The following is a 23,549-nucleotide window of genomic DNA, read 5'->3' as shown; positions in this document are numbered from 1 at the left end:
TGAGGTACTGCTGTCCAGAGTGGCTGCACTGCCCGCACTCCCACCGACGGAGTCCTCGAGCTCCCGCTGCCCGGAGTCCTCACCTGGGTGTCACCAGGCCTTTGGGCCTTAGCTCAGGGGATGAGTGTGCGGTTGGGACCCACCCTGCTCCCCCCGCAAGGCCACCCGCCACTGCCACTTACTCTTGACGTCCAGCTGGGCGGCGTACTTGGTGAAGCCCTTCAGGCAGACCTTCTCTCCGATGAGGGATAGGAACTCCTCAAAGGCCGGCCCGGCCTCCTCGTTGTTGTACATCTCCTCCTCCGAGCTCTGGCCGGCCTTGCAGTAGAGGATGCCCACTTTGTGTTTCCGGCAGAGCTGCAGAGGCGAGAGCGGCATCAGGGAGGCAGGCCAGGCAGAATGGAGGGGGGCACGGAACAAAGCAGGCTCTCTCGGGCGTGGAGCCCGGGGAGCTGCCGGGGTCACACAGGAATTCAGTGCCACAGCCAGAGAAGAAAAAAGGCATGGGGGCACATCCCATTTGTCCCTCTCCCACCCTGCCATTCAGGGAGGCACAACAAGGTGCTGGTGCCCCCATTCTCTCAAGGGAAAGACCTTGGCCGGCTTCCCACAGTAGGTGGACTGGACCTGGCTAAGGTTCTGCAAAAGGAAATTCTGGAGGACTCAGTCTAGTCAACATTGTTTTTTAGGGGGTGAGCCCTTGATAACCATGTTTTTTCTTTTTTTAATTAATTAATTTTATTTATTTATTTATTTCTGGTGCGTTGAGTCTTCGTTACTGTGCACGGGCTTTCTCTAGTTGCGGCGAGCGGGGGCTACTCTTCGTTGCGGTGCGTGGGCTTCTCACTGCGGTGGCTTCTCTCGTTGCACAGCACAGGCTCTAGGAGCGTGGGCTTCAGTAGTTGTGGCTTGCGGGCTCAGTAGTTGTGGCTCACGGGCTCTAGAGCGCAGGCTCAGTAGTTGTGGCACGTGGGCTTAGTTGCTCCGCGGCACGTGGGATCCTCCTGGACTAGGGCTCGAACCCGTGTCCCCTGCGTTGGCAGGCAGATTCTTATCATTGCACCACCAGGGAAGTCCTCCATGTTTGTTTTATGTATCCCTGATTCCTCTGTTCACTGGTGACTGGACCTTCGACAGTCACGTGACCTAAGTGTGGGCCAGTCAGAGGCTCTCCTGGGACTGAGAGTCAGCTAACTGGGGCCTGCATGTGCCTATAACCCTAACAGTAATTCTTTGAGCTGTGGGAGGGCCAGAGAAGCAGAGGGAGGCAGTGTGCAGTGAGGGAGAGGGAGCACGCAGACACACATGGGAACCTGGTGGCTGTTTTGTTCCTAGACTATTTCCCTCCTAAGACCCAGTCACATTCTGGCTCTTGGTATCCCTAGAATTTGATAGGAGACCACTGCTTTTACTGGAACTAACCTGAGTGGGTTTCTGTTCTTTGGAGAAAAAAACAAGTGACCAAGACAGAAAGAGGTACCGGGAGTGGGGCTGCAGGCTGCTGCCCCAGTGCCCCCCCCACCCCCCTCCCTGGCTCCCAGCTCACCCCTTGCTCGTCGAGCTTCAGCAGCTGCTCCGTCACCTTGGGAGTGTTGAGAGCCAGCCGCAGGCAGTGGATGTTGAGCTCCGGGATGACATACTCCAGGGCGTCCTTCAGGGGCAGGCCCCGCCCTGTCCCGTGCTTCATAGCTGTGGGTGTGGCGTCTTCCAGGATGGAGCCACGCAGGGTGGTGAGCTGCTCGAGGGAGAGGAGGGAACATTAGGAGGCTCTCAGGACTCGGGAAGGGATGAGAGCACATGAGAGTGTCCTGTTCTCAAAGTGACACGTGGGATGGTTAGTAGCCTGGGCTCTCGGGCCAGAAAGCACTAGGTCTGGACCAACTTGAACTTGCTGCCTCCTGGCTGTGTCTTCTTGACCAAGTGACTGCCTATCTGTGAGCCTCAGCTTCCAAGGACTGTTGGGAGAACTAAATGAGACAGTGGATGGAACATCCTTCATTTGTTCAACGAATGATGAAAAAAGAAAGACCCCTGTCTTCCTGGAGCTGACGTGCGGGGGAGGAGATGGATTATGTCAGGTAATAAGAGGTATAATGAATAAAACAAGCTCCACAATGTAGACACTCAAACAAACACTCTTACTGTCATTATCAGAATAATATTATGTGTACACTTATTACCATAAGCTCTTATGTAAAACACCTGCCTGCCCTGGACACCGGTACCATCTTGGATCTTGAATTGTGACACTGGTTTTCAACCTGGTTTCCTGATAAAATCACCACCAAGGGTTCTGATTCAGCTGGTCTGTGGTGGGACCCAGACTTATATGTATACACGCACGTATGTAGGTATACACACACTTACATATTTGTATATTTGTATACTTACACTCACACACTCACTCTCTCTCTCTGTCTCTTTTAATACTACTCAGGTGATTCTGATGTGCAGCCAGGGTTGAAAACCTTGAGTCAAGCCAATCATGGCCATCTCATTCCCCTTTCGCAGATGTTGCTTTCCAAGTTTTTCCTACAGTTAGCTACATGACTAGTTCCAGGCAATGAGATGGGATGGAATTCAGCTTGGGGAGGATGCCTAGAGCAGATTTTCTTCCCTGGTAAAAGGAAAGCCCCTTTCCACCTGCCCATTTTTTTCTAAGGACACTAGTATAAGGATAAGATGTTTGGAGTTGTGGAAGCCATCCTGTGATCATAAGTAAAGAGACAACAACAAAAAAAATTACACAGAAGTCATGTCCTGCCACTGCCTACCCCCAGACTTCCTGTTAGATAATTAAAACAACACCGTATTTGTTTTAGCTACTGTTAGTCATGTTTTCTGTTACTTTGCAGACAAAGCAATTTCTAACAGATACGTCTTAATAACGAGTCACATTTATGAAGGCACAGTTCACTGCACTGTATTCCAGGAATGATAGCAGTTATCTAGGTATAGGTCTGTTCAGAGGAGATTTTACGATCTCCATTTTACAGATAAGAAAACTGAAGCTGTAAGAGGTTAGGTGCCTTAGCCAAGGTCACCACAGCTAAGTGGCTGAACCAGGATTCCAACCCAGGTCTGACGTCTCCAAAGCTCATGATTTCTCTCCTTGAAATTGTTTTTTAACTGTGAAATATAATCCATATACAGAAAAGTAGACAACACATATAAGTACAGCTCAAGGAATTATCACAGAGTGAATACCTAGGTATCACCACCCAGACCAAGAAACACATTACTAGCCTCCGGAAACTCTTTCGTGCCCCTTCCCACCTCCCTAACGGCAACCCTATCCTGACTTTTCACACCATAATTTATTTCTGCCTGCTTCTGAGCTTCATGTCGTTTGTGTTCTTTTCTATCTGGCTTCTTTCTCTCAACGTTATGGATGTGAGATACGACCATGTGGCAGTAAGAGGCTGACGTTTTTACCACAATGGATTTAATCCATCCTACTGCTGATGAGCTGGAAACTGCTTCCAGCGTTTGACAACTGTGAGCAGTGCTGTTAGGAACATTCACGAAAGCATCTCCTAGTGCACATGGACACATTTTCGTCTGGGTTTATACCTAGGAGAGAAATTGCTGAGTCACCAGGCATGTTAATCTTCAATTTTACTGAACTGCCAAATCGTTTTCCAAGTGGTTGTACCAATTTACACCCCGCCAGCCCTGTCTGAGAGCCCCTGCTGCTTCCCGTCCTCACTATCACTAGCTCAGGCTTCCATCTACGCTGTGCTGCTGGTCGCCAGGCTCTGCTGTGCTCTGGGTGAGGGCACAGCAGCTCCAGCACCACTGCAAGAAGACTCCCTAGTCTGCAGCAAGACAGGGAAAAAAATCCTCCCCCAAGGGGACTGCACCCAAAATACACTTGGGGCTACGGTTTAAAGACTAGGGAGGATCAGCGTTAACTGGAAAAACACGCTCACCCCAAGTCAACAGATGCAAGAGATGGCAAAAATGACGTGTCATGACACTGCCTCTAAGCATACAGCCTAACCCTGCCAAACAGGACCTGGGCAAGAGGCATGTGTGTTAGGAATGAATGATCTCATGGTTGGGAGTTCCCAGTTCTGGCTTTGGGAATTAATAAACAAATCTCTCTTAGGATAAGCAGGACAGTCTTGAAATACATCACGAAAAACTGTAATATGGATGCTCTGCCCTGCCAATCTGGGGGGCCCTGGGATTGTGAATTTCGATCAATGCACCAACAGGATCAGCGCCTTTCTATCCTGCTGACACTGCCCCACAGTGCCCTCTGCTGGGGCCAAGAGACAGCGTGGACCAGAAATCCTCATTCTCTTCCACACTCGAGACAGGTGGCCTACCGTCACATTCTTGGCTCTGAAGACTTGACCAAAAGCCACTACTTGAAAAGCTCCCAGCTTTTCCTTCTCTGCTGGCGATAATAAGTAGGGCACTGGCAGGCTGCAACGTGTGGCCACCTCTGCCCTCCACCTGGTCCTGTCCACCATCATGTCCTACCTGGACTGTGACAGCAGTCTCCCTGCACCTGCCCCCCCCACCCCCCGCTCCCACGCCAGTCCATTCTTCCCGCGGCAGCTTGAGTCAGATCGTGTCTCTCCTCTGTGCAGAACCTGCTGACAGCGTTCCATCTCTCTCCCAATAAAATCTACACTCGCAGGACTTCCCTGGTGGTCCAGTGGTAAAGAATCCGCCTTACAATGCAGGGGACGCGGGTTCGATCCCTGGTCAGGCAACTAAGATCCCACATGCCACGGGGCAACTAAGCCCACACGCCACAACTACTGAGCTTGCATGCCTCAACGAGACAGCCCGCCTGCCGCAAACTACAGAGCCCACGTACTCTGGAGCCTGTGTGCCACAACTACAGAGCCCACATGCCCTAGAACCGCACACAACTAGAGAAGAGAAAAGCCCGCACGCCGCAATGAAAGATCCTGCATGCTTCAATGAACATCCCGCGTGCTGCAACTAAAACTCGACACAGCCAAAAGAAAAATTCAAAAAAAAAACCCTTGCCTTAAAACAAAACCAAACAAAACTACACTCGCTGCTCAGGCTGCTGTGTGCTCTGACCCTTGATGACATCTGGCATCATCTCACTGAGCTGTGAAAGGGACTCAGGGCCACATCAGCAAGGAGGTTCCCATCAGCACAGGTTGTTCTCCACCAGCTACCGACTCAGATGCATCCCTGCCTTCCCCTGTGCTGCGTCCACCCTCCAAGAGCTCTTCCTGGGAGGTCACTTGGGAGTCAGTCTGCCTCGGTTCAAATCCCGGCTCTAACCCCTTCTCTAGCTGTGTGACTCTGGGCAAGCTGCTGAATTTCTCTGTGCCTGTTCCCTTATCTATAAAATGGGGAATAACAGTGCCTGTCGCAAAGGGTTATAAAGATTCAGTAAGATAATCCATGTACAGTGCTTTTTTACCACCGTATCTGGCATACGGTGAGCACTCAATATATGTGTTAGCCATTATCACATTACACACGTTGAATGTTTTTACACAAAGCCATATGTGTAGTTAAAAATTTAAAGAAAATGTAACCTTAATAGGAAGCTACAGTTTGTTTTTCCCCCACTTAACAGTATGCTTTGGAGATTACATCACACAATCATCGGTGCCTACTGAACACAAGTGAGAGGTCCCAGATGAGGTTCTCTACTACACTTGCTTTTTTCAGTTAATACAAGATTCTTCCTTTTCTACTTTGTATACATATATACTGTTTAAATTCTTAATGAGTGACTGTTACTTTTTCAGTAAAGAAAGAAAAAAAAATCTAAACCTCTAACCCTAACAAAACTAAGGCTGTCGAAAACTCATACTTGGGGCCAAAGGGAACCCACCGAGCCTGCTGGGCCAGAGTCCCTGGCTAGTTGGCATCCCTTGTGTTCTGCCGGCAAGGGGCTCAGGACAGGGCGGCCCTGGCCTGGAGCTTGTCCTGTCCAGGCTCAGGGTGGGTGGGGCTGATGTTTCGGCGTGTGGTCCTGAAGCCCAGCTCCAGTCTGTTCCCGCCCCAGCGGGAGGCTCAGAGCTGTCAACACTCCCACCCCATCTGCGGGGAGATGTGAGCCCACTCGGTCTGCTTGGCGGCCGGGGGCGGCCATCTGGGGCAGGCCAGCCGGCTGGCTTGGAAAACAGCCTGGGCCCTTCGCTCTGGCCCCCCTGCCTTGGTTAACTGGAGCCCGAGACGTGTGTGTAGACAGGAGAAGGGCAGAACTCTGACCACAAGCTGAACCTTCGCTCCCCAGAAAGGCCCTCTGACCTTTCGGGAAACAGTGACAGCACGACAGCAGCGTCATCTCAATATCTGCCGCTCAGAGCACTCACTACCCTGCAGCCTTGTGCTATACCACCTGTGCGTGCCGGTCCAGGAGAACCTTCCCGCCTTTCCAGGACACAAGGAACAAGCAGTACGAAGTCTATTTTACAGATGAAGAAACTGAGGCATCCAGGGATAAAGCTATCTGCCTGAGCTCACAAGACTAGTGAGTGGCAGAGCCCAACCGAACCCCAAGCTGTCTGTTCCCAGAGCCAGAATACAAACTCAACCCCACAGGGAGTGGTGAGTGGTTAAGAGCACGGGCTGGGGACACAGGCAGTCAGGGTTCATATCCTGGCTCTGCCGCGGGGGGACCCTGACGAGTGACAGCCCTAGGCCTCAAGAGTCCTCATCTGTAGAATGCGGGGAATGGGACCCACATCATGGGACTACTGAGAGAATCTGAAGGGTCAATGCATATAAAACACTTGGAAGAGTGCCTGGCAGGAATATGTGCTACAAGTGTTAGCTATTCTTATTACTGCTGTCATTACTACTTCTGGGTTATGTGACTCTCTGCCTCCATGGCAGGAAGGCCTTAGGAAGGGGCAAGGAAAACCCTGTTGGCCACTGCCCCTACCTCCAGATGACAGGATGACGAGGTCCTCAGGCCGTAGTGCCCAATAGGCAGCTCTGCAAGGGGCTGGGGCCAGGACTGAGTACACGTGTGGCCTGCATGTGTGTGAGGGCAGAGAAGGGCCTGCTTGTGGCCGTGAACCTCACGGTGGGCCAAAAGTCAACAGGGCTGACTGAACGTGACAAGGGGACAGGAAACTGAGACCTCTCCCGATGGCTATCCTCACTGGGCTCTCCCCAAGTGCCAGGCCCAGCACTGCCTATTTTATATGGGCAACCTCACCAAGCCCACACTATGGTCCTGTGAGAGTGGGATTCCCATGGGGGAAACAGAGGCCCAAGGTTTCATAGCTGCTGAGTGACTGTGCCAGGCCTGGTCCTGCCTCAGGACCTTTGCACTGGATGTTCCCTGTGTCTGGAACGCTCTTCCAGATGTCCACATGGCTCCTCTCATCTTCTTCAGGTCTTTTACTCAAATGTTCCCTTCCGAGTGACACCTCCCTTGACAATCCTGTCTAAAAATCTTACCACCCCCGCACTTATCTGTCCTCCTTGCTTCACTTTCCACCTTGTCATCACGTACCACGTAGTATAATTTACAAGAGTATCTATGTATTGTCTGCCTCCCCAGCAAAAATGCAGTCCCATGAGCATCTCTGCTGCCTTATTTACACTGTTTCCTCAGTGCCCAGCACAGGGCTGGCCGGTGGTGGTGCTGAGTGAATCTCCGTGGAGTGGATGAACCCCAGGCCTGTGCCCCTGAGCTGCGAAGCCCCTGTCCCCAGCCTGGGGTGGATCAGAGGCTAGTCTGTGGGCGCTGGGGGTGGGAAGTGAACGGAAGCAGGAACGAGCCAGGAATGGCACCGAGCCAGGAATGGCACCAAGCCAGTTTCCAACCTACTGAATAGGAACCACAGCAAAACATTATCCCCTGACCTAGCATCTCCACACTAGAGTCTCACGACTCTCAGTACCTACAACAAAGTCTGGTATTAAAAAAAAAAAAAATCATTCTACATATTCTGTTTTCATTTAAAACAACAACAAAAGCAATAACATAAAATGCTGGCATTAAGTTGAGTTCATAACTCTTGAGTGGGTCTGATATGCAGTGTGGGCCAAGTCAGTGGAATCCCAGAGGCGGCCGAGCGGGGGCTGGAACGTGGGCCGCCACTTCGTCCCGTCACTCACTGAGGTCCCGTAACCTTTCTGCACCTGTTTCATCATTTGTAAACGGGGACTATAGTGCCTTCATCATAGAACTGTCACGACGTTTAAGTGGGTGAACATACAGCATCAGTGTAGAAAATGCCTGACACACAGTGTTGGATAAATCTGCAATGTAACGGCAGCTGTAATATTAGTGATTAGTGTATGATTGCTGTGGTCCTTTCACCTGGCAGCTCCCCACGTGTCATACGACATTCACCTCACATTCTGCCCTGGTGTTCATCTGGCCAGAAAGGTGAGGAGAGGGAAGGAGCAGGGTGCTGGGGAGACTCAGGGGCCGCTGACCACCTGTGATCTGGGGCACAAAGTTTTTGGGGCTGCCTCCCCTACGCTGCCATCTGTGTCATCTCATTCCCCCTCAGCAGGAAGGTCTTTGTGAGGGGATGCGGCTACAGCCCTCGGTGCAGCATCTGCCGGTCTGGATGAGGTCCAGGATCGGCCGACCCCACATCCAAACTCCCTGGCAGTGCCTGCCTGTTGGGCTCCCATGTCTGTGCAAAAGCCCAGGCCCAAGGGGGAATGAGGTAATGCAGGGGTGAGGGAGGTCCATTTTGGGGGCCTGCCCAGCTGATGATTGCTCCTTTTCTGAAAAGGTCTTCCTTTGAGGTCTTTTGGAAGTCTCTATCATTTCTACTGGCCTAGCTCCCCACCTTCTGCTGAGGAACCGCCCCCCTACCACCACCTGTCGGTGGCTCTAACAGAACTGTCGATCACAGTGCCCAGCCTGGCCCCTGGACCCAGGGTGGAGCACATGCCCTAGATCTAGACAGAGTCCTCTATCATCCCTGACAACAGTGACTGGCCCAGGCTTGTGATCCAAGCAGAGCCAATCAAGAGTCCTTCCCAGAGATTCAGCAGATAGGAACGTGGAGGAGAAAGTATAAAGATGGAAAAGATTTGAGCAGCCGGTCCCCATTTTCCCATGACTTGGAGAGAGCTTGTTGGTAGCAGAAGAGGATGACATTCACAATGCGAAAAGCAGCAGAGCCAGCTGAGCAGGAGAGATAAGGAGGCAGAGTTCCGGTGACATCATTTGAGTGCCTGGGGCCAGCTATGCCTGAAGCCATTCCTACCCCTGGATTTGCAGTTACATGAACCAATGAGTTCTATTTCTGGCTTAAACCAGACAGAAGTAGATTTCTGCCACTTACACCTTAAGAGTCCTAATCGAGCAGGGTGCCCCCAACGGGCCTTGTTCCCTAGCCACAGCTGACATTTATTGCAAGGGAAGACCTCTGACCAAGCCAGGACAATGGGATCCTCTATTCTGAATGAAAGTAGGCAGGCTGGGACTGTTTTGAGCTGATCAACGTCAACAGCAGTGCCTGCTGCTGAGACTTCCCCAATTCCTGCCCTGCCCGAGACTTGCTGCCTTAATTCTCCTTTCCACTCTGCAGGGCATCTCACAATCCTGAAAGAATCCCCTATATCTCTCCCTTTATTTTTTATACTCATCACAGTTAATCTTTTGCAAATGTCAGAATCTTGGGCTCTGCAGTCAGACACACTGGATTCCAATCCTGGCCACTTAGTCACTGATTTCAGACATGTTTCTGAGACTCAGTCTTCCCTTCTGTAAAATGGGGAGACTGGCAGGATTGCTCTCCTGAGGCTGTTGGAAGGATTACGAGTTAAAACAGGGGAAGCCCTTGCCCACAGAACCTGGCACAGAGTAAGGGCTCATAGATGTGAGTGGCTGTGATTTATGTAATAATAACAATAGCAATGGGACCTACCTCGCGGGTCCGGAAGATGATCCTGTACTGGTACTGAGGCCCGTGGTCCTTGTGGTCCTCCAGTTTCTCCCGTTTGATGCTCACGGCCACTGGTCCCAGCTTCTCGTCCACGCCAAAGTAATTGGCATGCTCTGAGAGGGAAGAGCAGGAGAGCTCAGAGTCAGCTCTCTGGGAAGGAGGGGTGACGTCCCACGGCAGGCCTGCTGAGAGGACAGCCGGGGAAGGCCCTTGTGCAACCCGTGCAGGGCGCTTGTGCAGGCTCTTGGGATCCTGGTCACACAAACCTCACGGCTGGTCACGACCACACTCAATGGAGAGACCGTAAGAGGTTATAAAGCCCACCCTACTATACTCCCTTGCCAGTCACAGAAATTTCCTGTCTCAGTGCTCTCATCTGGGAAATGGGGGGCCCTCACGCTACCCATGATTCATAGAGCCGATGTGAGAGTGAAATGAGGCTATGAACAACAAACGCTTAGTGCAGTGCGTGCCATGTTATAAACCTGGCTTCGCTGTGATTATCCCATATTTGCAAATGTTCAGCAGCTTAGCTGCCAATTAGCCCTCGTGAAGGGGTTAGATTCTAGTCTAGAGAGGCTTCTGCCCGGCTGAAATCCGGGCCCTGGACTCATTAGATGTGTGGCCCAAGTCACTTGATGGCATTCTCATCAGTACAATGGTATCAGGAAGGATGGACCCCTCTCTCAGCCGGTTGTAAGGACTAAATAGGTTAATAAGCATGGAGCACTCAGCACAGGGCCGGGCACAGAGTAAGCACATGAGATGTGCTGGCTAGTACTACCCCCAGGGCATGATGTTTGTCACAGAAAAGGACCATGATTCCAGTCCCCAAGCGTCACCTTTACCTAACCATATTTCTATAGACGTAGGAAACTTAAACACTACTCTTTTTTTTCTTATGGTGACAGTCTTCAACAAGTCACAGAGGAAATCTCCTGTTCTCTCCCCAAAATGACAGCTGTCTCCCCTTTTAAAAAAAACATGCTGCTGTCTTATAATCCTTCCAGGCAAACAGTTCTAACTGATATATAACCCAAGTATCTCCTGCTTGTGGTAGATGCCTACCAGCAGTCTGTCTTAAGTCCATGAAGTCAGCAGCTACGCACTGCCAGAAATTCCTTCCCACCCCAGCGCTCTCAATATTTAAATGTTGGTTCCTATGCTCATGAGGTGCTTTTGGTGAATCAAAGGCTTATCTAAGGATCAAATGTGTGTTAATTAATGGTCCCAATAAGAACACCTGCAGTGGGTTAAACAATCTCCCCAGCTGGTCAGAGAACAGAATAAGTGTGCTCCACAGATATCAGTTCGTTCCTGAAACAGCCGCAGGATCTGTTTTGTTTTCCGCCAATGCATACCCAGTACCTTGCGGTCTTAGCATAAAATAGGCAATCAATAAACACTGACCAATGACTAACTTATTTATGAGTTTCCAGGGCCACAAAGAAATCATTTTTTGAAAGAAAAGCTTCTTTTTAATGCTCCACAATAAGTACTCACTATCTGCCTGATGAAGAACTGTTTTGATGTACAATCTTATTTGATCCTAACCACAGTCCTTCCGTGTAGGTATTCCTACGTGCAAGTTGAAAAGGACGTGTTCTCTGTTGGTTAGGTAGAAAATTAATATAATATAAATGCAAAACCAGGTTTCAAATCCTCTCAGCCTTACTTTCTGGCTACTAGATTCGTCAATTTCAAAGAGCGACCCTGTCAACTTCTCCCATGGGTTGTGGATTTGTTCATGTCTCCCTGTCGCTGTATTAGTTTTTTACTTATATACCCCTCAAACAGGTTGCCAGGTATACAAACGTTCACAACTATTACAGTTTCTTGGTAAATTTTTAAAAAGTCAATAAGAAATGGCCCTTTTGGGTCTTCTAACAAATGCTTTTAGCCTTGAAATCTATTTTGTGTGATACTGATGTCACCTCACCGGTTTTCTCTTGGTTAGTGACTATCTGAACTCCTTTTTTCATCACTTAATTTTCAGTCTCTGTGGCATTTTGTTTCTGGGCAGGTGATGCTGCTACAATCATCTCTGCTCCTCACGTGAGGACACGGAGTCCAAGGGGTAAAATGTGTCACGTAGCTAATAAGCTATGAAAAAGACATCCCAAACCCAGGGCTGTCGGACTCCAACACTGGTGGACCTCCAGAGACTGTACTCTGGATGATCTAATTGACATTTGTTGTATTTGACTAGGATACTGCTTAAAAAAATTTTTTTAAACTAGTTGCTGTGGAGTACCGGCTGCCTATCCATTATCTATTCTTCCCTTCCTTCATTTTAAGAGAAACCCTCTGTTCTTGGAGGAAGAAAAGAGAGGGGCTATGTCTACCTAAAAACTAACATTTCTCAGCCTGCCTGGCAGACAGGTGTGGCCAATAACCAGAAGCAGTTGGCTGGGACTTCTGAGAATGTTCTTTAAAAGGGGCTGACTTGAGGGGCTTCCCTGGTGGCGCAGTGGTTGAGAGTCCGCCTGCCGATGCAGGGCACACGGGTTCGTGCCCCGTTCTGGGAGGATCCCGCATGCCGCGGAGCGGCTGGGCCCGTGAGCCATGGCCGCTGGGCCTGCGCGTCCGGAGCCTGTGCTCCGCAATGGGAGAGGCCACAACAGTGAGAGGCCCGCGTACCGCCAAAAAAAAAAAAAAAAAAAAAGGGGCTGACTTGAAAAAAAAAAAAAAAAAAAGGTAGGGGTGCTGACTTGACATTTCGCCCGAATCCTTTCCTCCTTTTCTTTGCCTGGAAACATGGATGTGATGGCTGGAACTCCAACAGCCATTTTGGACCAGGAGACCACCCTGAGGGCTCAGAGGCCATGCACTAAGGCTGGCATTCCACTGTTTCTGAGGAGTAACCATACCAGTCCTGGGCTGCACATCTCCAGACTTCTTTATGTGAGACAGATAAACTTCTATGTTGTTTTAAGCCTGTCACTATATCAATTCAATTCTGAATTGATATAGGAGAATCCATATTAAAAAATGTGAATTTCAGGAGAATCTAGAAAAATTGGAAAGGCTGGCAACACTGAGCTTGTCTATACTTCCTGATGACAACAGTGAGCTGGAGCTGAGCAGGAGCTGCCCTTTGTGCAGCCCCTGCCTGGTTTGCTTCCCTCTATTGTCTCCTGCCTGGTCCCTGAGGCTGCCTGGGTTTGTGGTCTCTGCACTACGGCTCTGCTGCCTCCTAGGATTGCCTCATCAGCACCAATGAACTTAACCATGTGTGATGCCTGTGTTAACACCCTCCAAACATCAACAGCTCCGCCATCAAAGGGAATCCAGAACCTGCCAGCTTCTTCCCCCCTCTTAGGCTCCCCTAGACCTGCCCATCATCATCTCCTGCCTGGACCATTGCAGCAGCCTCCTCCTCGGTCTCCCAGCTCCCCCTGCCCCCACAGCCTGCTCCCTAGAGGGAGGCTGAGAATACCCGAGTCAGATCAAGGCCCTCTCCTGCTCAGAACTTTCCTGCGGCCCCATCTCACTCAGGGTAAAAGTGAGAGTCCTCACTGTGGCTCACAAAGTCCCACATGATCTGCCCCGTCACCTGTCTCAGCTCCTTCCACTCTCCCTCAGTCACTCTGTCCCAGCAACACTGGCCTCCGTCCTATTCCTCCAGTGTTCCAGGACTATTGTACTTGTTTCTCGTGTCAGGAACACTGTCTTCAATCTCCACAAGGCTCCCTCCCTCACCTCCTTCACCTCAGTACTCAAAGGGCACCCACCTAGGAGGCCCTCCCTGACCATTCCCTACTGAAAATGCAACTCCCAGCGCTGACACTGTTTCCCTCTTCCCTGCTTTACTTTTCTCCACCCCACTTGCCACCCACCACACCTTAGATAGTTTACATATTTATCTAGTTTTATTGTTTGTCTTACCCTACTAAGACATTAGGAAGACAAGGTTTTTGTTTCAAGCTGGTCAATACTGTATCCCCCAGCTCTAGAAAGTGCCCTGGCACACAGCTGACCCAAGCACCTATTTGCTAAGTTAATGCATATCTACTGTTTCATGTAGCTCAGGGTTTTGGAGTGCTACCCATGTGTCATGAGGCTGGACTCCCTGCGTCCTCACAGCCCCTCTCTGAGGGAGGTCTTGTGTCTTTCTGCACCCTCGGTGCCCAGGGCAGGGCCTGGCAGCGAATGAATGAGCAGTGACAGTTTCAGAGACCAGGTGCCTCCCCCACCTCACCTTTGCCCACGAAGTAGTCCTGGTAGTAGCGGGCGCCCAGGTCCACGTGCTCGATGCTGTACTGCCGTGGGCGACTCTGCGTCCTCTGCTGTTCCTTGGGCACCTCCAGCACCGAGATGCTGGCGTTGGTGCGGTAGGCACTCAGGGCGGGCTCCGGAGGGCGGCCCTCTCCGCCGCCCCCACCGCTGCCCGTGGAGCCTGCGGCCGCCCAGGAGAAGCTCACGTTGCGCTCGCACTCACCGCCGATCTCGTTGCGGAAGTGCGGGCAGCTGAGCAGCAGGTCGTTGCTGTTGTCGTCGCCGAGGTCCTGCTCCAGGTTCTCCTTGCAGTTCAAGTCCTCCGTGCTGGTGAAGGCGGGGTCCAGGCCGCCGAGGCTGTGGGCCCGCGACGCCGTGAGGGACGCCATGGCCGAGGCGGCCGAAGCCCCGGTGGTCGTGTTCCGCCGCTGGGCCGTGGACGCCCGGTTGGCGGCCGCCTCGTTGAGGTCGAACAGCATACTCTGCACGTCGAAATGGGCGAAGCTCTTCTGGCAGACCCACGGCCTGCTGGCCTCCGGGGGACTCCGGCCGTCCTCGGCCTCCCCGGGGCACCGGGCCGCTTCGCCCTCGGCTTTACTGCTCCGCAGCTTCCTGAAGATGGACGAGTCCACCGCATCCCCGCCGCCCAAGCCCCGTGTGGGCTTTTTCCGGGCCTTCTCCTTCTCCTTTATGGGCTGCAGTGGCAACAGGCCGTCCTTGGCGGGCTGTCCGTTGCGGGCGTCCCCCTTGGTTCCACTGCCGCCCCTTGTGACCTGTCGGCCGGGATCGGCACGCAGGAGCTCAGTGAGGCTCGGGGCACCCCGGGCCTCGGGCTGCTCGCTGCGGAACTCGTTGAGGATGTCGAAGAAGCTCTGCTCGGGCACGCCCTGCACGTCGATGGAGGACGTGCTCCCATACTCGCGGAAGAGCGGCAGCGCCCCCGTGTGCCGGGCGCCCCGGGGCTCCGCCGCGTCCTCCAGGTCGCACTCGCTGAGGGTGATCTCGCTGCTGCTGCGGTGCCGCAGCGGGAGGAAGGCCCTGCCGGGGGACCGGGGCCACCCGTCCTGGAACTCCACATCCTTAGACCTTCTCCTGGAGAGTCGGTGCAAGGCTTTGGACCCTGAGGAAGCCGGGGTGCTGGCGGGGGGCTGTCCGTTCTGTACGCTTCTCATGGAATGGGCCACCTTTGTGGCCTTTGTGCCATCTGTGTCCTGTGAGGGGCTGGGGTTGTTCTGTTCTCTCAGGGCCTCCCGCTTGGGCGGCCAGTCGGCCACTCTTGCCCGCACACCCATCTTGGGCACCGCGGGGGTGGTGGGACTGGGGCGGGTGGTGGCACTGGCCGGGCTCTCACCCACTGGCTGGGGCATGCTGCCGTTCTGGACCCAGAATCCCATGGGAGCGTAGTCCCCTGTGTGCGGGCCGGGGAGGACATCGGCTGCCCTGGTCCCACAGCTGACGGCCAGGTCCACACCATCATTGGGAATGGGCCGATAGGTGGTCATAGTCCACGGGCACTGGAGTGCTACTGGCCCCTGAAAGCTGTAGACGAACTTTATGGGGTCCCCTGGCCCTCAGCCATTGTTCAGGGCCACCAGTCCCAGGATGAAGGATTCTGGCCCCTGAAGCCTGTCGGGAAGGTTGTGAGCCTGTGGAGTCCAGTTCTCCACCATCGCTGTGGACAACTGAGCCAGGACAACCTCACGAGGCAGGCGCTGTCCCGGGGCCTCCAGACTGAGTGGCTCAGCAGGGCAGAGCAAGCGGCAGGTGTGCGTGAGGGCTGGCAGGCTGCAGGGGTGCCTTCCCTGCCATGCTGAAAAGGGAAAAAAGGCAAAGGTGAGATGTGATATTACTGCTCCCAGAGAATGACCTTTTGTTTTTGACAGCTTTACTCATTTAAAAACAAACAAACAAAACCACAGAAACCATTTTATTATGGAAAATTTCAAACATACCCAAAAGCAGAGAGAAGGACATGATAAGCCACCCCACCAGCTTCAACGCTATTAACTATTTGCCATTCCTGTTTCATCTGTTCCCCTACTCCTCCACTTTGTTTTTGGCACAATATTTTAGAATAAATCCCAGACATCAGGCCATTTTACCTATAAATAATTTAGCTTGTATCCCTAGCATATAAGGCCTTCAAAAAAAAAGGAATCACGATACCTTTATCATACCCATCTAGATAAATAAGAATTCTTTAATGTCATGTAATACCCCAACTGCATTACATTTCCCCGCATTGTCTCAAAGATGTCTTTTGATAGTTGACTTGTTCAAATCAGGATCCAAACAAGATCTGTACTCTGCTTTGGCATATATATTTCTTAAGTCTCCACTACTCTACAACCCCCCCTCCCCCACCTGGATGCTATTTACTTATGGAAGGAATGAGGTCACTTGTCCTGTGGAGCTTCCCACTTTCAGGATCTGGCTGACTGTTCCCTGTGGTGCCATTGAACATGTTCCTCTGCCCCCCATGAGTCCTGTCTACTGGTGGTTGTACACAGAGGCTGCACGGTTGTCCATCTGTTTTGTAGTCCACCTGACCAGCCACCCCGCCAGAAAGGAAGTGAAAAAGATGGAGGAATCACCATGAGCACCGGTGGACCTGGGGGAGGGAATGTCTCTAGAAATCTATGTGATTAATAAATATTGATACTATGAGAGCTGGCAGATCAGCTCCTGTTGCTTCTTTGCTGACATGTCCCCAGTGGCTTCTTACTGCATTAGAATAAAATCCAAATTCCTTCCGCTGGCTCATGAGCCCCACAGGACTGGCCAGTCTCCCTGTTGCCTCTCCCCAGCCCCAACTAAGGGATGTGCCTCTCCCATCACACTGGCCTTCTTTTCTGTTCTTCTGACATATCAGGCCCCATATAGGATATGTGGGTATCCTTCCTCAGTGCTTCACCAGGCTGGTTCCCTAACTTGATATTCATTCTTTAATGAAGCCTTCCCAAACCACTCTAGGAGCCTTTCTCTGTCACTCTGCTTTCTTCTTTTTCCTTAGAGGTTACCACTAATTGAAATTAGTTTGCTATTTACTGATTATCTCCATCACTAAGTTATCAGTTCCAGAACGGCAGGGCTATCTGTGTTGTTCACTGATGTAGCCCCAGCTCCTGGAATAGTGTCCAGGACACTCGTTCACTAATGAGCGAACAGACAGCCTCCACCTGACCTGATGTGTTTAGTGCATCCTGACTTGCAGACCTCTGGGGAAGGGAGTTCATTCTTCTTCTGCCCGGCAACATAAAGTACTCTGCAGGATCACTTCCCTTTGTCTCTACCCTGAGCTTCTGGAAGATGAAACCCTCAGTGGGGAAGGAAGGGGAAAGTGGATCACGGCCTGTGGCAGAACCTGCTGCTTGTCCCAGCAGCTGTGCCCCTTTCTCCTGCCAACAGAACTGATTTTATTCAGGGCAGCAGAGTGCTGGGTCGGCCTGGGCATCTGACTCAAGGTGACTCCCTTGGAATGTGGAACTGGACATAGCCATTGTGAGTGATGTGACTGGCTCGTGAGTAAGCGAGTGTTGGTGCTTTCTGAGTAAGTGGAAGGCCTCCTGTGTGAGCATGTGTATGAGTGTGTGCGTGTGTGTGTGTGTGTACGCACACGTGTACACGTGTAGGAGGCATTTCACAACTCATGCCTAGAGGTATGGAATTAGCTGGCAGAGAGGCACCGCCGGGGAAGCATGAAGCAGATTCATGGAGCAAAAAAGAAGGGGCGCCTATAGCCTCTGAGAAAGTGAGAACCAGGTGAGGGGAGAGGTGGGGGCGGGGAGCAAGAGCGCCCTCTTCCTGGTTCCCCATGAGCATTCCTGAAGATACCACAGGGAGGCATACAGGGGAGGTGGCAGAGAAGGGGCAGGAAAGTGGAGAGTCCCCAGGGTTGGGCTGGTTAAGGGAGATGGAGGCCAGGTGAAGCCGCGGGGACCTGGACAGCAGAGGCGTCCTCTGAAGAGGTAGCTGGGCCTCAGCTCCTGCAACGAAGCCTTGCAGGCATGTGGATGCCTGATCATGGGATTTTTCAAGAGAAACCAGAAATCTAGAACTGTATGCAACATCTCCCAATCTGAGAAACAAAAACAACAGCTATGACAGCAACAAACTAACATGCAGAGATGACCTCTAAAAGGATTTTCAAGAAACTGCTCATGGTGGTTGCCCCTGGGGAGGGAAACTGGGTATCTTTCCTCTCCACTCCCAGCCCCATCCCTGCTTCATTTATTTTCTTTAGTACTTATACCCATTTATATCTCTGATTTATTCCTGGCCTCCCCCACCGCCCATAAGAATGTGAGCTACTGTGTATCCCCAGGATCTGTGTTTTGGAAGGGGCAGAAAGGAGCCTCATTTTTTACTGCACACCACTGGCTACCACTTGCATTACTTACATGTATTCTTAGTCAACAGATGAATTACCAACACACACCACAATGAGGGCCAACAAAGTAAGTATGTGGGCCTGATTTGAGCAGGGGCTGCTGGTTTGTGACTTTCGGTGACCGGTCTTCAGCTTCGCCAGAGATGAGGGCCTGAGGGCAGCCCCAAACTCTGCTGGGCCCCGGATCCCAGGCCAGGCTGGGGTATCCCGACCAGCTGAGGGCACTGTTGGCACTGTTTGGCAGCCCAGCTGTGCCCTTGGGTCAGCCTGGCAGAGTTCAGAGGATTAGTCCTTTGAGGTCACGTTTGGGCTGGTTGGGAAACGCAGTGGCCCCGATGCGACCCTGACTTGCTTGTGCAAACACCTCTGACAGATGGGCTTTGCTGACGGCATTTTGTTTCAGCTCAGTCGGAAACCCCCAATTCGCTTTGCTCCCTTCTATGAAAACACACAGATGTTCTTGAGGCCCCAGTCTCTGCACAAATCCCTTCCCCGAGCAGGTGCAGCCGAGTCTCTGTGACGTTCACAGACTGAGTGTATGATACCCACAGCCTCTCTGGGATTCAGGGACCGGTGCACACTGGTCCCTTTCTAGCTGTCTCTGTCGAACTCCCTCTTCCTAAAAGCACTCTGATCTTCCTGATGGGGAACCTCTTGTTATGAGAGCCAGACCGCCTGGGTTCAGATACTGGTGTGCCATGGGCTGGTTACTGAAACTGTGACTCAATTTCAATCTGTAAAATGGGGATAATACCATCTACCTCGTGGTCCCTGCTATTATCACTGTTCTTTGCATATCTTTGGCAGGAGTTCTTCCCCCTCCCCGCAATTACAGAAGCACAGCCAGGGGTGGGCACAGGACCTCCGCAGAGCATAAAAAGGCTGGAGGGTGTCCTGCAGTAGCGGGGGATGTGGATCTGACTTTTCCTACATGTCACTTGCTAGGGACCCTGGCGTTCCTTTCTTCCAGTGTTGCTTGGCTCCTGCGTGTTTTCTACAATTGCTCCTCTGGCCTCCTGTTGATTCTGTAAGCCACTGATAAATCTGCCTCTGCCCAAGACTGTCAAGCAAGGCTTTTGCTGCTGGCATCTGAGGACCTGGACTAAGACACGGTGCTGTGTGCAAAGAAGGCAGCTGCGGATGGTGGAGCGAACAAATGGGGCCAAGGCAGTGGCACAATGAGAAGCAAGCGACAGTGGGTGAGTCAGGTGGGAGGCATTTGGCTGCAAGTAACAATACCATCCAATAGTGTCTTGGGCAATGAAGACATTTCATTATCTCATGTAACAAGGAGGCCAGATATGGCAGCTCCACGCTTCGTACAGGGAACTGACGTCAGGCGTTTTCTCTTTCTCCCCCACTGCCGTCCCGCAGTGTGCTGCTGGCTTACATCTTTGGCTTGTGGCCCCGTGGTCACAAGCTGGCAGCCACAGCCATGCCTCTCACTGAACTACTGGCGAGGGGTAAAGAAAGGGATGATGTAAGAGTGTTCTTACCGATCTGACCCTAATCAGGAAGAAGAACATTGCCAGAACATTGCTCCTCCCTCCACAGACATTCTTTTATGTCTCATTGGCCAGGATGTGGTCCCTTATGGCCACTCCAGTTGCCAGAGAAGCTGGTGAGGCCAGCCAGAGTCTGTGATCATCCTGATTGCCCGTGGGCCACTGAGGACTCATCCCTGGGGCTGGCCACACTGGTTCCCAGAAAACGTCAGGGTCTGTTAGAAGAGTGGGCAACTAATGGTGTATCTGTGTAAGTGCTCCCAGACTGTCATTTGTAAAGAAGCTGGGGACCTCTCAGCTGAGAGGATGCTTCCTTATCAGGCCCCCCAAGCCTGGAGGCTAGAACAGCAGGCGGACAGGCCAGCACCACGGCCCCAGTGTCCTGGCTCTGAAGGGCCCTGCTCTGTGGGGTCACAATATCTGCCGGAACCTCACAGAGCAGAGGAAAAGGGAAAAACACAAGCCTTCCAGGGTTAGACATTTGTAGTTTGCTCCCCCAGCCTCCATGACTTCTTTTTCCAACAACAGCCCAGATTTCCCTTTGAGAACCTGCTCGCTCTGACCTCCACCCAACGGGCTAGAGGAGGGCTTCTTCTCAAGGTCAGGAACAAATCACGCAACCCAATCAGAACCAGAGACCTAGTGATGTCTTTGCTAGAAGTGCTGGGGCTGAAGACTGTGCTTTTCCCTTTTACCCCGAGCTGGAGAGGATGTGAAAGATGGAATCTTGTAGCCATCTTGTGACCATGAGGGGAGAACCATCTGTGAAAGGGGCTGAGAGTTACAGACAATCTGGGGGCTGTAGTCATCATTTGAGTCTCTACATCAAGCCTGGACCTGAAGCCAACCCGATTCCACTTCCCACCTCTGGACATTTTAGTTACATGACAAAAAAACAACAAAACAACATCTGTAACAACAGCTACCACGTATGACCCTTCTATGGTCCAGGTCCTTGTCTAAGCACCTGACATTTGTTATTTCTCTTAACCCTCACAGCAGCTCCATGGGGTAGATATCATTATTATCTCCAGCTTACACATGAGGAAACAGGAAGGAAGTAATGTGTCCTAGACCATATGACTATGAGGTAGCGGAGCTGGGACTGACCCCAGCTGCTTCATTCCTGAAGTGAGGCAGTCCTGAGCTCAAGCACCAGCCCTGCCAGTGATCACAGGCAGACTCCAGCACCTCATGATTCTCATTTTCTTCAGTGGTGACACACGATAAATTATCTCCAGATACAACTGCTCTTCTGAGTTCCAAACTCAGGTACTTACCTGCTTACTCGACACCACCACGTCTGTATCTCACATGCACTGCAAACTGAACATTCCCAGCCTGACCTCTTGATCTCTCCCAACCACAAAACTTGCTCCTTCTCAGGACAGTCAGGACGGGCTGAGCTACATTACACTAACAAAGGACCCCAAGTGCTCAGAGGCTTACACAACAAGGGTTTGTTTCTTGTTCATACTGCATGTCCATCATGGATTGGCCAAGGGCCCCGCTCATGTCAGCTTTGTTCCCAGTTGAGGGAGTAGCCCTTCACCTGAGACCCTGCCAATCTCAGAGGGAAAAGACATGGCTGAACCACGCAATGGCCCTTAAAGTTCCTGCTCAGGAATGACACGTGTCACTTCTGCAAACTACATTTTATTGGCCAAATCAAGACAAGAGATGTCAACAGGGTGGTACACCAGAATATCTGTCAGAACAGGAATGCAACTGGCCATCTGCTTCCTCTGCATCTCAGCAAAAGGCACTTACTTCCACCCAAGGGCTCAAACTGGAAGCGTCAATGTCATCCTTCACACTTCCTCTCCCTCACTCCACACGTCCAATTCACCACCCCACGTCCTGTTGACTCTCCCCACAGCATATCCGAGTCCATCTTTCTCTCCCACCAGCCCTCTGGTCTGAGCTGCTGTGACTTTCACTGGTTCACTACACCACAGCCTCACTGGTGTCTCTGCTTCTGTTCCTGCTCTCCTAAGGGCCCTTTGCCACACAATAAAATTCAAACCCTTCCTCTCAGTCCTCCAGGCTCCCTTTCCTCTTCCCCTTGCTCTTGGAGCCCAGGCCACAATGTCCCTCTTTCAGTTCCCCTCACACCCATCTTCCCTGCTGTCTCAGGACCTTTGTACATGCCACTCCTGCTCCCCTTCCTTGACCTAGGTAATTCTTTCTCAAGACTCAGGACAAATGACACTTCCTCCACCTAAGCTTCGTTTCTCATCAACCTGTTCAATCCCCAACCTGAGCTCTCTGCATTTCCCTTTGGTGGTACCTGCATCAATATATATAAGTAGAGACCTCCCTGGTGGTCCAGGGTTAAGAATCCGCCTTCCAATGCAGGGGACATGGGTTCGATCCCTGGTTGGGGAACTAAAATCCCACATGCCACAGGGCAACTAAGCCCACGCGCCTCAACTAAAGAGCCCGCATGCCGCAACTACAGAGCCCACGCACTCTGGAGCCTGCCCGCCACAACTAGACAGAAGCCCACGTGCCACAATGAAGAGCCCACACGCCACAAGGAAGATCCTGCATGCCCCAACTAAGACCCAATGCAGCCAAAAATGAATAAATAAATATTAAAAATATATACATATATGTAAGCAATTTACCATGTAATTAATTGTTTGCCATATGTAAAGTTTGCGAGGCACTGAATGTGAGTCACTGCCTGCGCCTGTGGCACAAGCCTGACGCACAGTAGGCCATTAATAAATATCTGCTGAATAAATGAGTGGATGAATGACTTCATTCTGGACCAGGAAGCACCGTCTCAGTTGGGGTCCATGACCTGAGGGTAGGTAGGGCTTGCTTGGTGCCCAAGTGTGTCTGCCCCTGGGAAGAAGCTGAAAGTAATGTGTTGGGGGGAGAGAGTGTGTCTGTGTGTGTGTGTATGTATGCTGCCCCTTCACAGGCCTTAGATGAGGGGCTAAGTAGGTATCCAGGGCCTCCATCCTATATAGCCTCTGTGTCCAGGGCTGCCCTGGTCTATTCCAGACGTTTCTCCTTTATGGAAACATGACTCAGTCATTGTGATGGGGGCTCAGTGAGACCTGTGAGCTCTGTATACCTCAGCGTTGTGGCACCAAGTCTGAGGGCTACTCTCAGAGGCTCAGGAAGAACAATGACTCCTCCAGGGACACAGTGGCGATTCAGCAGTTTCGGGGCACATACAAGTCATTCTTTTGTCCAGTAAGAACTAGTTAGTCCTTGGGCTTCCCTGGTGGCGCAGTGGTTAAGAATCTGCCTGCCAATGCAGGGGACACGGGTTCGAGCCCTGGTCCGGGAAGATCCCACACGCCGCAGAGCAACTAAGCCAGTGCGCTACAACTAGTAAGCCTGCACTCTAGAGCCCGCGAGCCACAGCTACTGAAGCCTGCGCACCACAACTACGGAAGCCTGTGCGCCTAGAGCCCGTGCTCTGCAACAAGAGAAGCCACTGCAGTGAGAAGCCTGCGCACCGCAACAAAGAGTAGCCCCCACTCACCACAACTAGAGAAAGCCTGCGAGCAGCAACAAAGACCCAACGCAGCCAAAAATAAT

The 23,549-nt window shown here is 51.7% G+C and overlaps 1 protein-coding gene across 13 annotated transcripts in view; it reads right to left on the bottom strand.

The window, feature by feature from the left end:
- Window positions 1-23,549, bottom strand: part of SIPA1L3 (signal induced proliferation associated 1 like 3) — a 238,906-nt gene that overhangs the window by 82,533 nt on the left and 132,824 nt on the right. For all 13 annotated transcript variants that reach the window (XM_081217052.1, XM_081217046.1, XM_081217051.1 and 10 more), the window contains exons 3-6: window positions 14,077-15,903; window positions 9,858-9,988; window positions 1,547-1,735; window positions 183-357 (exon numbers count right to left, since the gene is read on the bottom strand). In XM_081217052.1, coding sequence (XP_081073178.1) covers window positions 183-357; window positions 1,547-1,735; window positions 9,858-9,988; window positions 14,077-15,595 — 2,014 coding nt within the window. In that variant the 5' untranslated portion in view covers window positions 15,596-15,903. The remainder of the gene's footprint in view (window positions 1-182; window positions 358-1,546; window positions 1,736-9,857; window positions 9,989-14,076; window positions 15,904-23,549) is intronic.

The sequence above is a fragment of the Mesoplodon bidens genome (genome assembly GCF_964165515.1).
Source record: "Mesoplodon bidens genome assembly, chromosome: 18".
Taxonomy (NCBI): Eukaryota; Metazoa; Chordata; class Mammalia; order Artiodactyla; family Ziphiidae; genus Mesoplodon; species Mesoplodon bidens.
Note: the sequence above shows the minus strand (reverse complement) of the source record. Positions and strands in the feature narration are given on the sequence as shown.